This window comes from Lycorma delicatula, chromosome 1 (genome assembly GCF_047948215.1).
Source record: "Lycorma delicatula isolate Av1 chromosome 1, ASM4794821v1, whole genome shotgun sequence".
In the NCBI taxonomy this organism is placed as follows: domain Eukaryota; kingdom Metazoa; phylum Arthropoda; class Insecta; order Hemiptera; family Fulgoridae; genus Lycorma; species Lycorma delicatula.
Genome location: NC_134455.1, coordinates 169983761 through 170001451, shown reverse-complemented (window position 1 = coordinate 170001451; position 17691 = coordinate 169983761). Strand labels below are relative to the sequence as shown.

Sequence of the window (17691 nt, the reverse complement as noted above, 5' to 3'; positions counted from 1 at the left end):
TCTCCGCTTCGGGACGCCACCTATAGACTTGCTCTTTATCTGAATGTCTATAAATGGAACACCTGCAACCACGCAGATAGCATCACAGGAGACTGTCCTGTACGCGCACGTAATGCGCATGATCAGCCTCCTGTGAACCGATTCCTGCTGCATGCGGTACTTCTGTATTCTCATAGCGCGGGCCCAAGCCGAGAACGCATACAGCATCACCGAGGTGACAGATGTAGCGATCATCCTCCTCCGTTTCTTCCGCGGACCCGCCGTATTGGTCATGAGTCTTGAGATGGCGGACAGGAGACCTTACCTATGGGATAGAGTAGGAGATGGGATGAGATGGAGACCTTACCTATGGTCTCCACAATGTGGCGTCCAAACGACCTTTCTTTCTTTTTACTGTTTAGCCTCCGGTAACTACCGTTTAGATAATACTTCACAGGATGAATGAGGATGATATGTATGAGTGTGAATGAAGTGTAGTCTTGTACACTCTCAGTTCGACCATACCTGAGATGTGTGGTTGGGTAATTGAAACCCAACCACCAAAGAACACCGGAATCCACGATCTAGTATTCGTCCAAACGACCTAGCTTTGTCCATCCGTACGCCAAGATTTGCCGCACGCACCTGTCGTATCACTGAGTTCTTGATCGTGAGACGGATTTCACTAGCGGCTTCCTTCTCTGGAAGGAGGCCGCTAGTGAATCCTTCCTCGGATTTATCTGGAGCAATATCAAGGCCCCGCGAAGAGAGCCATCCATAAATCGCTTCCAGTGCCTCGTTGCCCCTCGTTTCCTCCTGATCCTCGTTAGTATCTCGTACTAGTATCGCCAAATCATCAGCAAACCCGAGTAACTCCACCACCGCTGGAAGCTGCCAACCTAAAACACCATCGTACGCAACGTTTCAAAGAAGTGGCCCGAGCACTAAACCTTGAAGAACGCCTGCCTTCATCTCAAACATATAGTTCCCCGCCTCCATCAAAGTGGTTACTGTACGCTTGCTAAGGAAGCTCTTAATAACACTCAGATGTTGACCGTCTGTACTCCGTTCTTCCAGCGCCATGCCGATGACCTGCCACGGGACGCTGTTGAAGGCGTTCTCACGTCTAGGCTGATCAGCACTAGGACCTCCCTGGTCCTCCAGGTGCCTCCCGCCACCTCATCGACAAAGCGCATCAAGTACCTGACAGCTTTGACCGCGGACCTCCTCTTCCAAAAACCATACTGCCGGAGGGATAATCTCCTAGGGACTCGATCTGGTCCCGCAAGCGCCTCTCAGTAGGGTGTAGATTTTCCGAGCGTGCTGAGAAGACAGATTGGCCTAAACGCTCCAGCGACATCTAAGTCCCTCCCGGGCTTCGGTATCAACACCAACCTGGTCTCCCTCCAGCGATCCGGGAAGACTCCGCACGTGAACGAATTGTTGAACCAGTTGATGACAGTGTGCCTGCCCCCAAGGGTCGTCTTGCAGAACCGCATGAAGGCGTTCCTAAGACTCACTCTTCCGCCTCTGTATCGCTCGTTTGAGTCACTTCCGTTCAAGTTTAAAACCCTGACGAAGTTCAGCAACAGCCAGAGGACCACTCCTCGCAACCTCTCGCTGAAGTCTACGTCGCAGGCTCATGACCTCGGCCCGCAAGACACCAATCTCCGCTGACCATCAGTAGACACACACCCGTAGCCTCCTCGCCCATGCGAGTGCCGCACCACAAGCAGCCATTAGATTCTCGGGAGTCTGCGGTGCCCCATCAGCAAACACGGCCGTCAACCTCCTCTTCAAACCCTCCACACAAATACTGGTCACACACCAACTCGCCTGCCGTCTGCTCATCCGCTGGGTACTCAGTTCAACCCAGATGCCCAGATGATCACTCCCAGCTTCTCTCTCAGCACCTCGCATCTGCTGTCATGTGGGCAAGAGCTTCAGAAGAATAAACCAGGTCAATGACTGACCCACCCCCTGCCATTAAACGGTAAATACTCCATCATTCAAGTTGAGTAGGTTCAGAGAGGACACCAGCTAGGCCACCGCCTCCCCCCTCCGGTCCGTGATACCACCTCCAACCACCGCTATCTTGGCGTTGAAATCGCAGACAACAAGAACAAGGCAATCAGCTCCCTGGATGTCATCCCACAGGATCTCCAAAAGCCCGAAAAATCGCTCCCAAGTAGAGTTGGGGACAAAGGAAAGCTGGCCCTTCGCTGCAGATTAGAAAGAGCGAATCCTCCCGTCAAGTGCTAGATGGCCACGTCCTCCTTGGAATCAGTCATCCATCCATCACCCCAAAGGATGCGTAGATTGGGCTTCGATACCAAAATGAAATCAGCACTCCTAGCAGCAGACGCCTCCCACAGGAGATCGTAGGCCAACCCACTCTGTTCGCGTTGAGGTAGAGCAGATTCACGATGTAGTTGTGACCACACCGCACACCGAGCTCCCAAATCTGTGGCTCTCCTGGCCACACTTCACACATTTAGCCAGTTCCTTGCAGGAGCCCGAAAGTCCCCGCTGATTCGCTGAATTATAAAAATTATTATTTTCATTTTTATTATTTTCAGATTACCTAACTGATTTTATATTCATCACAGTCAGAAAAAATAGCCAGACACTTAGTATAAAACGATAAATTAATATACCCGTTGTAAAACAATAGGGTGTAACAAAGGGTAGTAGCTGAACAACGTTGTAAAATATAATTACTTTTCCTGATGAAATTCGATAAATATTGATTTGGTTTAAAAAAAAATGTATACATATATTAATCCGGAGCAAGTTTCATTTTAATTTTTTTACATTTTTTTGTTAATATTTAAAATCTTCTAGTAACACAAACTTCTTCTAAGATGAAACCGAATTGATAAATATCATTTCTTTCCTTCAGAGACCTGAAACCCTGATCAGAATTCACAGGTTATTTCTTCAATCTTCTCAATAAATCTTATTAACTTTATGTTTACGTTTACAAATTTTTTTTATAAATCCATTCTAAACGAAAAAATGTATAAATGACTATTTGAAAGGGAGTTCATAAAATTTCGGTGAGACAGTATTCACCATTAAAGGTACGCGTATACCGACAAAATGTTAGATAGAGAGTGAGATTAATTTATATTGTGAAGGTTTAAACCTTTGTTTTACCAACCTGGTGCCATTCTGGGTTATAACTGTTAAAATGAAGATATTATCTGACGAAAGAAAGAAAGGTAAAAAGATCTTAAGGAGATGTTCTAAAAAGTATTCTTAATCTTAACGGATTACAGCTTGATTATATTTTAGTTGCAGGAGGTTTTCTCTAAGACGGTTCCTGAATGAGAAAAATAAAAATGAGGTGATAGAGCCTCTGCCGAAAATTTTAAGCCATAGTGTAATGTTTACGTCGATATATGATCAAGATTATTAGTGTAGTTTTTTAGTTAAGATAAGAAAATCATGAATAAATTTTCTACGTACATGCTGACTACATTTCTCTTATCGTATTACGCATCCACAAATATTTAAAACCGACTTCCTGGAAATATAAATTTTCCCAGTACGTTAAAATAATAATGTAAGATTTTATAGCATGTACTTAAACATAAATACTAATTACGTTCACTTATGAAGAGTACGATGAACAAGTTCCGGTTTTGAAAAAACAAAATTGAAATCGCTAAGATAAATGTTTTAAGATATGACAATTTATTAGTCTTCAAACGAGTTTGTAAAATAATGATGTAGAACAATAATTAAAATTATATGTTTCACATCCCATTTGTGAAAGTAATTCTCAAACTTTTTAGAAAGTTATAAAATATTAAAAAATTCAAATAACTTTTAGAGCTATGTTTACTCGAGTAAAGAATAAATGATGGTCCATGGTGGGTTATACTCGATATGAAAAGAATATTTTATTTTAAGCAATTTAAATGTAACGTACTATTTTCTGTTAAATGCCGATGATGCCTAGCACGTAATAGTAGGTCCCGTCGAAACACGAAGGAATCTTTGTTGATATCGTAGAACATAAAAATTTGGCAGACGCATTTACCCTTTATTCAAATAGATGCATAAAAAAGGAACAATTTACTTTTTTCAGTGGGGGCTAAGAAATAGGAATTGTCAAAATTCTTAAAAAAAGGACCTTACTTCGTGCCTCAGAATGTTTAAAAACTATTTACAAACACATATTTACTTTTCGGATTAAAATAAAGAATCATACATGTAATAAAAACGTTTATTATAGATTACGATAAACTGAAAAAAATAGAACCTTTAGGATTGTTACAGAACGAAAAATTAATGTTAATTAAAAGAATTAAATGTTTCATTAAAGCAAATTTTTTTCCTTTTATTTTATTAATATTATTTATTTAATAAAAAAAAAAGGATACTGTTATTATTATTCCTAAACTGGTACACTGATTTATGTGTGATTATCGACTGCTGACGAGTGATGCTGGATATATGACTGTGTAAGAGGAAACCAAAATGTCGAACAGATGCCATTTTTCCATACTGTCTATTAAACCGTAATGAATTAAACCACAATAATTTGAAACTATTCGAGTGAGTATAAAAAAAGAGATCCTGTAAAATTATTTTTTTTAAATATGAATTGGCTGTATTACAGGCTTTATCACGTTTCCAACGAATCGCAAATAAAACAGTTGTAATATAAAAATAATTTTTTTTTTTTATTAAAAATAACTATAAAAATTTTAATACCAATACATTTAGTATAATTTATTAAATTAAAAGAATTTAAAATAAAATTTGAGCTAAATAATTGAAATTGTTTTATAAATTTGGTTCTAATTTTATCTATTTGATTTCTGTTACTGAACAAAAATCTAAAGAAGTATTTTATAAGATTTTAAATAATTTTAAAATTCACCAGTGAAATATTATTAGCATCGTATTAAGGGGTTAATAGATATTTTGAGTGAATTTAGAAATATCGTCTTGAAAATGGAGATTACCATTCATGTTTTTTTTTTTAGATCTATTAAATATAAATTACATTTCTGACTGAATAATAAAGTTAGACGATCGCCTTGGTGATACAGGCGGTAACGAAGTTCCCAAGTAAGATTTACTGAAAAATGTATAACGATTCTTCCCAACGAAGTCGCTAATAATCTTAGTATTAATGCTACCTAAAAAATTAAAGAAATTATGCTAAACTCGTTAACGATATCAGTCCTGCAGACGATTAGGTATGGTGTTCGGTGGATCCAACCACTATTTTTATAGTAAAATTCGACAAAAATTTCCACATTTTTAAATAAAAATATTTCCAGTTTCGTTACAAGATTTTTACTTCGCAACAAAATTGTTTATTGGGAAACCCAAAAAACAAAAAAAAAGTGGGTAGTAGTGATCGTATTTACGTACATATTTAAATATGTACATGTGTTCACGTGTTTAGCTTAATATCTTTTGACTGGATAAACCAATTTTGATGAATATTTTTACGGAGACTCGTGTATATTAAAGAATCTGTTGGTAAAATTTTGAAGTCAGTATCTCCAGGGGTATAGATAGTTTTTGGAATCAATTTTCTCAAAATTTTTCAATCAAACCCCACTTTATATTAAGCTCAGTATACGCTTGCATGCTTATTTTTCTTCTTTTTTCTATTTTCCCCCAAGATTTCCCTTCCCTAAAAATTATCTTTTTATTTATTTCATATTTTTTAACAGAATTTTTTTTAATACCCTCCTACATATAGTAGTGTAAGCGACCAAAAAAGGAATACTTTGAATTTTTAAACTTTTTTAGTTTATTTAAACATAAATGATAATTATTATTATTATCATTATCATTATCATTATTTAAACATGATCATTTTATAATAACACTTCATCATAAATTTATGGTAGAATTTTAGGTAAGAAAAAAGAGAAAAAAAAATAAATGTTAGGTATTTTTTTTCATGAATATTTATTTTCTACTATAAAGAATATATAAACTAATGTCAGGAAAGTGTTACAACTTTGTTGTCAGTTTTTATTTTTTTAGCTCTGTTTTATTTTTCTCTGAATTGATAGAACAAAATGATGTCTGCTTTAACCGATCTTTCGTCAATTTGTCTGTTTGTGTGGATTACGTGGAATGACATAAATTGTAACAATTTTTTATAAAATATTCTGCTTCAAAATAGTAACCCTTTGGAAGACGACTGCGCAGATTGAACACGTGTTCCCTAAAATCACACACGATTTTCAATCTGTCTATTTGTGGTTATATACTTCACTTATTTACGTTTTACTCCATCTAAACCAAATATTTGCCTCTGTAACCTTTCCTCCAAAACAGCACAGCATCTTGCCTTTCTCTGTAACTTATTAAATACGTAATCTTAATTTAGTATTGACGAACTTATTTTCATTTAAATAAATTACTTGCCAAAAAAAAAGATTATAAATTCGTATAAAAAAATATGTATATATATACATAAATGTATATTTTCTGTTTTGAAAACGAACAGGGTGATCTCTTAACAGATGACTTAAGAAAAACCATATATCTGACTCCGGTGTTACCAAAGAGGAAAAGTAGCATTTTGTAGCTACGATTTAAAGGTGATCACAGTTTTATCGTCTTCTGAGAGAAGTCTACATAGCTGTACTATTATCCAACATTTTTTTGTTTTATGTCGAGATGTTTGATACATATTCTTAACAACCGTAGAATCGTGTCTTTGACGTTAATAAAAAATAAAAATAATCTTGCACGATTTTGCGTGTATAAAATGGAAGTTATGTGTAGTGTCCTATGTTTTATGAATGTATATTTTTATTGCGGTATTTTTTAATATATGGCTAATTTTTTTTTTTGTTATAATTATTTTTCTCAAAATATGTGGTATATTATGAGAAATATAGATTATTGATAAATAATAGATAGTTCTGTGCTGCTGGGATATTCAGTGAACTAAATAAAAATGTACCCTGGACAGAATATTGGGAAATACTAACAAAAATTTAAAAAAAAGGCCGATCGAGAAGTACTTTTCAAAATAGTGACGTATACATTCTGTTTTTCCAATATTTTTGCTCTAATAAAATCAGGGAATATGAAACTACGTAGATGGGATAAATTTAATTCCGGACAAAAGACTTTCCTGCCACACTTTATAAAAGTGGTTAATTTTATATTTAAAATCTTTGGTGATTTACATTTTAAATAAATTTTATATCTAAACGTTTAGCCAAATAAGGGAGATACGCGTTAGTCCAGTTATACGTGACAGAATTTATAAGGCGATCCGTTTTGTTTTGATGAATCTATGTATCCATCTGTTGAATAAAATTAGGAAAATATTTTTGATGGATTCTTTTTTATCCACTACACACTGCAGAGGGTATCTCCATCATCAGTTCTTTTGTTAAATGATACTGAAGTTTGAAAAGATTACTCGTATATCGGAAAGATAAAATAGATACAAAAAATAAATAATTACACATATTTCATATAGAGTACACAATTCACTAAAATTTATTATCCTTTCTCTGCTAATTTAAATAAAGTATTCCCCCTTGTGTTATGCGTTGTTACGCGTTAATCTTAAAAAAGAAAAAATACTTCTATAGTTAATGTAGGCGATGTAATTGTGTGCATGTTAGTTAACTATTATATTTTTAAACACAATTGCTTTTTTTTAAAAACGAATTTTTGAAAAAGCATGGTTTTAACGATTGCCCTGAGGCAGAGACTTTCAAAATACATCTTTGCCTTTCAGCGTGTGACGAAGCTTGCTCTCAATGTTAGTTTAAGTTAATTTTACAATGTTAATAAATAGTTAATAAAAGCACATAACGTTTATTTTGAATCCGTTCAGCCAACAAATTATTTATTAGCGGGTATCAAGTTCAAGTTATAAGATTCAGTAAAAGAGTTTCATGATTTTCCATGAAAATTTAATTTTTTAAATTGAAATTAAATTTTTATTTTAATTTTTTAAATTGAAATTAAATTTTAAAAACACCTGTTAATGTTATTTACAACATTTTCTATATTTTTTCTTAACATTTTCCTCAGTATTAATTATTTTTCTGAAGAGTTCCAGGGAATTAAAATTCACTGCATTTAAAAGTACTTAACCAAAATTCTAAAGTACTTTAGAATTTATTTATTTAATAATACTAAAATTTCTTTTAATGATAGCTGTAATTATTTCTACGATTTACTTCTTTTTTTTTAAACTTTTATTTACTTTTTATATTTAATTCTGTTACAAACCCTATAATATAGTTATTTATTTATAAATTTACTTTACAACCACGTTTGTTTTAACTCAGTAGATCAGTTTCAAACAAATTCTATTTTTAATCAGTGTTTTTTTTTTTTTTTTTTTGGAATCGTCATTCGTATATCTCTAATAAGTTCGATTCTTATTTCATAAAAATCAGCGAAGCCGTTCTAGAGGTATTGGGGCACAAACAAGCGTACCACCCAAACACATTACCCTTCTCCTGCCGTAACCATATAAAAACTTTAAAGATAAGATTTAGTATTCATGAAGTCATTTCCGGTCTAGAGTATCCTGCTGTCAGAAATCATATGGGTTTTATCTTACTCTTCTTTCGTAATACTAATATTAATATATTTAGTCTTTCTTACAGGTGAGTTAATGTAATTTAACAGAGCGAATAATAAATAAGCTTTATCCCAGTCGGGGTTTTTTGTTGTTAATTTTTAATACCTTGTCTGTTTTATAAAATTAATTCATTGTGTTTTACAGAAAATGTGCCCGATAACAGCGGCTCTTATTCTGATAAAATTGGTTTTACTTCTCTGATAGACAGTTAATCTTTCACCAAAAATAGAAAATTAAGAAAATACATATCTTAAAAACAAACTTATAAATAATGTTGGTATTTGCTTTGTTTTATTTATTATTGCGGAAAGAAAAGTAACGTTGTAAAATGTTTACTTTTGAACTCTCGTTTATTTATTTATTTTTTTATTATTTATTTTTGCGTTTCGTTTTAATTAATATTAAGTTGAACTTTTAAGAAAATAACCAATAATTTATCTGGATTGAATTCTAGAATAGACCGTCTGTTGATTAATTGTATAACAAATAAGGAAAAATAGTCCAAGTTAATCATAAGCAACCTAATTATCCTATCAATTCATAAGTATGGTGAATTATGTCTACCCGATAGAATTTGTCACCGTTTAATTTCGTCTAAAATCATTTCTGAAGGACTCTATAAAAACAATATATCAGTCAGTCCAGTATTTAACGCATAATTTAAATATTTGCTTTCTCTTTTTATATTAATTTCTTCCTGATTATTTTACGACTGGAAAATTTATATAAAATAATTTCAGGAAGCTAGTTTATTATTTATTATCTTATTTCATAAAAAATAATATTTATTATTAACATTCTGTGACAAATAAGAAAATTATAGGAGTATTATTAATGAGCCAGGATATTCGTCTGTATGTGAATATATATAAGAAGATGTAGGTCAAAATATCCTGAAATGACTATGTTAGTTAAAACAGTAATAGAAAAATACCGGTGAATAGACATGGATATGCACATACTTTTCAAAAAAGAACTTTATTTCTTTAAGCGTATCCAGTATTAGATGGCAGGTGGCAGAATGGTGTAGCTGGCAGCGGTAACTGGGAGGTCCTCTGTTCGACTCCAGGGGAGAGAGGAGGGGCGTTACCGCACGATGAAGGAGGCGGGTAATCTCACGCTGCAGTCAAATTAATTTCAAAGATCGGAGATCTTAACTTTGTTATAAAGAGTTACTCCGCTTTCTTTATTGCCATTGCATTGCCGCGGCTGCGGCTCTCTGGTCACTTGATCACACGCTACGGTCCCCGTGCCGAGCCATGCCCGCGCCCGTGCCTTATTTACCTCCATCATTCACTATTTTATATATATATATATATATATATGTGTATGTATAGAGAGAGAGCCTACTAAATTATTATAACGCGTAAAGGATCTCTTTTTAGTCTGTTTTAACGCATAGAAAAATAAATATTGTAACATTTGTTAATTAAATACTTTTGAAAAAATCTAATAAGTAAAAAATTCGTGATGTAATGCGCCAATCTTGTTTCCTATTTCGTGACATAAGGGTCACAGTTATTTGGCAATAAGTCAAATAAAATTTCACCCGTAAAATAAATGTAATCATTCGCAGAATCTTATATGAAAAAAACTCATATCTTTCTTAACTCATTATTGAAGCGAGATTTTTTATAAGCAAAACCAATTATGGAATAATTTTAAGGATGTTAAAGAATACTATTCACTGATAAAACCCACGTTGCAGTTGATATAAGACCTTTTTTTCATTTAAATGACACTTAAATTTGAACTAAAAGATAATTTTTTTATTTTCTTAGGTTTTATACTTGTTCTCCATAAACAATATAATAGAGAACACTGCAATACACACACACACACACACACACACACACACACACACACACACACACACACACACACACACACACACACATATATATATATATATATATATATATATATTGTGTGTCATTTTGGAATTTTTTTCAAGATCTTTGATTTATAATCAGCTTTCAAACAACTTTCATGAAAATTATTTTGGCCATTCTGGAATTACAGTGGTGCAAACTAACAAATATCAAATGTCATCTTGTATATTCGTTTAAAAGATTAACTGACACTCCATTACGAAAAATCATCACACTGCATTCGATCTTTACTAAATTGCAATGCTACATGACCATAAAAAAATAGATGAAATATCTATTTCGAAAGAAGAGAAACAAAAAACACCCAACACCCAAAATTTTGAGCGATCGTTGTATTTTCTCTTTGTTGCTGTGCTGCTGGAATAAAAATAGAGCTATAACAGGAAAAATAAAAACGAAGAATTCATGGCAGAATTCTTTTTTGGAAAGAGCCATTAAAGCTTTATGAGAACTAAAATTTAATAATTTTGTAAGTTTTTTAATGTTTTTTTTTTTTATTTATCCACTACCACTTGCAAAAGTGAGAACACTTTAACACATTTATTTATTGAAAATAGTTAGATTATTTTTAGTCTAGTATGACAAACATACGTACTCACACACAAGACACAAAAATGTTTACCCCGACATAGATCCGACATATATCCTCCTTTTACGGTCGGGTAAAAAAATTTGCCTCACATTTTCTGTTACCATTCGGTATCAGAAGTTATAGGCTTTAGCACTACAGTTTTATTCTTCTCCAGCATTTAAACAAATATTTTTATAAAATTACTAAGAAAAACGTTAAAAAAATTTGAGGATCAATTTTTCAATTTATCGGATGCCACAGTAATTGCCAAAACATAATTTTCATCAGTAAATCGAAACTACATATAAACACAGTGTTTTTAAATAAAACTAATTTTTTTTAATTATTCTTCTTGGAAGTGTATTAAACTTCGACGGATTTTTTTTCTGCCAAAGTATAATTTTTTCTTTTCGCAGTTTTTGGAATGCCAAAGTTTTAAGTTCTATTTTTTGGGAACTTTAGTTCCAAACCTTTTATTTGTTTACAATTTGAGGTACTCAGAAAATATAGAATTTTCATAAACGGTTTAAACACAAAACATTGTACATAAAAAAACTTTTTTAAAATATTTTAAAACTTTTATAATTACTCGTCTTAATCTCGTCATTATTTCCGATCAACAGGACGACGTGCGATAATACAGGATCTTATAGTTAGTTACACATATTTTTTTTTTTTTTGTCTTCAGTCATTTGACTGGTTTGATGCAGCTCTCCAAGATTCCCTATCTAGTGCTAGTCGTTTCATTTCAGTATACCCTCTACATCCTACATCCCTAACAATTTGTTTTACATATTCCAAACGTGGCCTGCCTACACAATTTTTTCCTTCTACCTGTCCTTCCAATATTAAAGCGACTATCCAGGATGCCTTAGTATGTGGCTTATAAGACTGTCTCTTCTTTTAACTATATTTTTCCAAATGCTTCTTTCTTCATCTATTTGTCGCAATACCTCTTCATTTGTCACTTTATCCACCCATCTGATTTTTAACATTCTCCTATAGCACCACATTTCAAAAGCTTCTAATCTTTTCTTCTCAGATACTCCGATTGTCCAAGCTTCACTTCCACATAAAGCGACACTCCAAACATATACTTTCAAAAATCTTTTCCTGACATTTAAATTAATTTTTGATGTAAACAAATTATATTTCTTACTGAAAGCTCGTTTCGCTTGTGCTATTCGGCATTTTATATCGCTCCTGCTTCGTCCATTTTTAGTAATTCTACTTCCCAAATAACAAAATTCTTCTACCTCCATAATCTTTTCTCCTCCTGTTTTCACATTCAGTGGTCCATCTTTGTTATTTCTACTGTATTTCTACACATATGAATAACCAAAAATATTAACGTCATTATTCAATGAATATCCTCTGATACATGCAATTTAGTTAACAAAAACCACGTTTTATCAACAGTACAACTGAACTCAATATATTAATGTTTTTAAGTATACGTTTTTGAGACGTCAAAACCATTTATAAAAGATACTTTCGAAATCTAGTTACATTAAAAGTTCCTTAAGTCCTTAAAAAATCAGACACATTTTCTTTGTGTAGTTTTGATGTCAAAATATTTTAAGTCGCCCTTGCAGCCGTTTTCAAAAAATTAAGTTATTTTTATGTAGGATCTAAAAAGCGATTCCAAACGTAAAGTTTCTCACTTCAGTTTCTGTATAATTTTATTATTTGTAAATACCTAGAAGTTGTAAAAAAGATTGGCATTATCGCATAATAATTAAAATCAATGATGAAATTCTATGTAAAAATTCTTAATTAATATTTTACTTTCAAGAGGTATGTTTTTCATTTTGGATTATGTTTGCTCAAGGCGGCCGGCGATGAAAATTATTTAAAAGTATAAATTTTTGAAAGAATGAATAGAACAAAATTTAATAAATTACGAGCTTTTTAGATTCTGCATAAAAATAACTGAGTTTTTTTTAAAACGGCTGCAGATATCAAAATCACACAACAAAAATCGTATCTCATTTTTTGAGGACTTAAGGAGCGATTTGTGTAACTAGAGATCAAAAGTATCTTTTATATATAGTTTTGACGTCAAAATGTTTTCAGTCGTTCTTGCGGTTCTTCTTCAACAACATAAGTTATTTTGAGATATGTTATTAAAAAGATTGTATTTATAAAATTTAGTTCTATTTTCGTTTCAAAAGTTTATAGATTTAAACACTTTTTCATTTCAACAATACCATCGTTCATCAATAGTTACAGATGAACGCACTTCTTTGGTATTGGAAGCGACTGGGAGAACGACCGATAAACTTAATTATAGTCGATCATAAGTTATCGTTCCACGATATCAGGAGGAAGGTAATAATGTGTTCGTCTATAATGTGCCTCCTTCGACTGATGTATGTCTAGACATTTTTAACGGTATCAAAAAATTCGTATCAGTCACTTGAGTAACGTAGAAGAGTAGAAAATAAAACGATAAAAGGTTATTGGATGAATGTATTTCTATAAGCTGGAAAAACAAACCAGTTTGTAAAAACAAGTAGGAGTTTTTATTATCGTCTAACATTTTAAGTGTTTATTTTTAAACTAATGCTTCACATTTTTAATAGCTGTTATAATATTTTTAGGTGCTCTGGGTAGTCCTGGAAGTTCGTCGGTCGGAAGCAGGCTCAGCAATTCCGGTAGCTACCACCAAGTACAACACCAACACCAACACCAGCATCAGCAACATCAACACCAGCATCAGCAACCTCAACAACAGCAGACGCCGCCGCAGCAGTCTCAACCACCACCACCGCTGGTCAGCTACGACCCCGGTTCAGCCGGTGTTCTAACAGAAGCTCCTGAACTCGTTTCCGGTATGGGACCGGAATCGGTCGAATTGGACTCGGTAGAATTATTGAAACCGGACTCTCATGAGTTCGATAAATATCTTAAATATAGTGGTGGAGGAGGTTTCGGTGTTCCTGGACATCCTCAACAATTAGAATTACTCGATAATAATCATAATTACCATCAACAACATCTACCCGTGACATTCCATCCTCCTCATTACTCGACTCATTATTCACAGGGACTATTAGATCTCACATCTGGCTTGGATGAAAATAATCCTTATTCGGTTCATTCTCAGCATCATCAACACCAACAACAGCAACAACAACAACAACAGCATCATCAACAGCAACAACAGCAGCAGCAACAGCAACAACAACAACAACAGCAGCAACAAATTAAGACTGAAGAAGATTTCAGCGTTATTTTAGCTGATGTCAGAAAAACATGTTATAGCAGTTGAAAATAGTAACAATTATAAGTAATAAATAACTAGATGTTGTAGATAAAATTGTATATGGAATTATTACAGTGTTAACCTGTTGGTGGTGAAAAATGAATATTTAATATTAAAAATAATTAAGAAAAAAAAAAGAAAAATTAGCCAAATAAACCAAGTCGGTTCACATAATCATGACATTTATTTTACCAGTTCGTTTAAATTCGTTTGCGATGAAAATTGATTGTCGTATTTACTTATTCGATTACGTTTACATATTTTTTAATATTTTAAAATTCGATTCGATGGGCGCATGGAAATAATATTTCCATAAAAAATTTGAGAAAAAATTTTAAGAAATTTCTATCAAATTATATTTTAAAATATTTTAATTAAAACGGTTTATTTTTCATTTCAACATGACCGATATATTTCTTAATATTATTTAAAAGATAATTTTTTTTACTCAAAAAGTTTTATTCACGGAGAACCTTTGTCTTTTTAGTCAAAGGTTTTTCGTGAATAAAGGTCTCCTTCCCTTTACAATAAAACGACGATTTAAAACGTAAAATATTTCATTACGTTGCAGTCGGGCGTAACTTAAAAACAATTATTTATTCATCGGTAATGTTTATTATCACTATCAAGAAACGGGTGGGAGCGCATCCGTTATGCTACATTACCGATCTGGTCATATTAAACATCTAACTTATTTTATAAAAAAATAAATAAGTAAAGAAAGGGTCACATAAATCACCGGAAAAAATTGATCGCCAAGTTTAATATTTAATATCGGCATTTAATATTTCTGGTTATTGTGTTACAAATAAAAGAAATAAATACCAAACCTCTGTGTCACATTTCATTAATTTCTGATGCCCTGAAGAGCTATAAAGCTAAAATCCCGAAACACATCGTACAAATTTTTAAAAGAATAAAAATTTTGAAATTATGATTTCTACATTAATCTAATAATATATAGTATAATATATTCATTAAAATTATTATTTGCAAATATTATATTCTGCAAAACAAAAACTATGCGATTTAAAGTTACGATTATGTGAACTAACTGACTTTTTTATTATTATGTTGTATCTTATTGTATTATAGTCAAGTACTACTACCGTACTTAAAATTTCTATTCCAGAATTATTCTTAAATCCACCTCGTTTAGTTTAGTTCTACGGAAAGGCAGCACGGATTTCATTATCGATTTATTTACAAATTATAGAATATACAGAATCTTTTTTATTAGTTGTAAAAGGATAAAACTAAAAGAATATGTTCGTGTATTGTTAAATTTTAAAATTATGTTAAAATATTGATTCGATGTACCTAATTTTGCGACTATGTATTATTTTACATTCTTATAATGTATTTTTAACGAATAAGTTACACTGTTGAGCAATAATTAGAAATCTAAAGTGATAGCCCTTGATAGTATAGTGAGATTTATATTTTACAAAACGAGTAACTCGAGATTTTAATGGTGTCAAGCTCTTAACGGATCAAATGTAAATAATTTTTGAAAAAAATCTGCAAATAATGTATAAAGTAAAAGGGAAATTTTCGTAACACAAAAATCGTGGATTTTGTAACAGTATAGAAACCAAAAGTAACTTTTATTATATGTATTTTTTATTTAATTAAATATCTTTTATACTTCTAAAGTTCAAATTCTAGTAAAGGCAGTTACTTTTACACGGATTTGAATATTAGATCTTGGATACCAACCGGTGTTCTTTGGTGGTTAGGTTTCAATTAACCACACACTCCAGGGACGGTCGACCTGAGACTGTACAAGATTACACTTCATTTACATTCATACATATCCTCTGAAGTAATACCTTATGGTTGTTTCGGAGGCTAAACAGAAAAGAAAAGATATCTTTTATACTATGTATCTATGTATACTATATATTTTTTATTTAAGGATATATAACTTTTATTATATCTTTAGATTATAATTTTTCAATCCATTTTTTAAATTCTTGAATTCAATACCGATAATTTTATTATCAAAGGTATAAATTGGACGCTCAACGAGTGTTTTTTTTTTTTAACTGATAATTTTTAGATTTTATTTCAGTTTTCATAAAATTCTATTTATAAAAACTCTGAAATAACTATTACCGGATGTAATAAACAAAAACTAAAACAAAATATTTCACATTGATAATAAAAGGTTGAAAAGTAACAAATCATATTTTTCAAGAGCATTGAAGAAAGGAAATGACTTCCCTTAAACAGAAATTTAGCTAATTAAAAACAGTTTTTTTCGTTACTTATACATATTCAATTTATTAATTTATTATTTATTTAATTACACACTAATTAGTTTATCGTTAATATATTAAATTGAAACATATTCTACTTAGAGCAATGTAGTATTGCTCAAAAATGAAATAAATCGTTTCATAAGTTTTGAATGAAAATAAATTCAGTGTTTTCTTATATTTTTCTAAAAAAACGTCAACTGTGAATGTGTATTACTATTCTTTAAAAATAATTTGTGTCATTAGGAAAAAATGAATGATTTTCATAACTGAGAGATCCCAATAAACTACTATCAAAAAAAATATATTTAATAATAATAATGATGATCGAGTAATTTTAATGGTATACTGAATTACCCGGTTCGTACCGAGTAATTTCTGTCGTAATAGTACTACACCAAGGGCCTAGCCAACAGCTCATCTAGGAGAAAACGAGTTTGGTGCTCACATGTTATTTGGACAATAATTAAGTTGTCGGTTTCTAAATAAATAATTATGATAAATATGTTAATATCCTTCAATATTTATATCTTGAAATGCGAGTATTTCAGATACCAACTGGTTTCTTTTATCAATTATACATTATCGTTATATCGAATACACTGTTCCTTTTTTTGAGAGTTTAATCAATTCTATTGTATTAAAACTTACATCTGAATTGAACCAGTATTATATAATCTTGTAGACTAAACGTTGTTATATTTTTTTAATTATATTTATAAATATTGTTATATTAAAAGTTAATTTTTTTCTATGTTATGACGTATATCTGTGTTATTTAAATTACATTTATTTTATATAAGTTGTATATTTTAAATTTTAGATAATTAATTCATTATCTTTTAATTATTAATTTTTAAATAATGGTATTAATTATTTACATTTACAATAAATACCAGTTGCTTATAATAAATAATTTTAGATAAAAATACATACTTTCGAACATGATCTATGAATGTCTGTAACGTAAGTACGTATGTATATGAACGTGTGTGCGTGTTCATTGTTTGCAAACCAGTTTACTTAAAAATAAAAACCATATTTTAAAATGATTTTAAATTATAGCCGCTTAACCGAGTTATTAATTTAATTACGATCCAATATATTTACATTAATTA

The 17691-nt window shown here is 31.6% G+C and overlaps 1 protein-coding gene across 1 annotated transcript in view; it reads left to right on the top strand.

The window, feature by feature from the left end:
• Positions 1-16292, top strand: part of Sox15 (Sox box 15 transcription factor) — a 401070-nt gene extending 384778 nt beyond the window's left edge. Inside the window, exon 5 of the mRNA XM_075367198.1 lies at positions 13648-16292. Coding sequence (XP_075223313.1) covers positions 13648-14318 — 671 coding nt within the window. The 3' untranslated portion in view covers positions 14319-16292. The remainder of the gene's footprint in view (positions 1-13647) is intronic.
• Positions 16293-17691: the final 1399 nt, after the last annotated feature.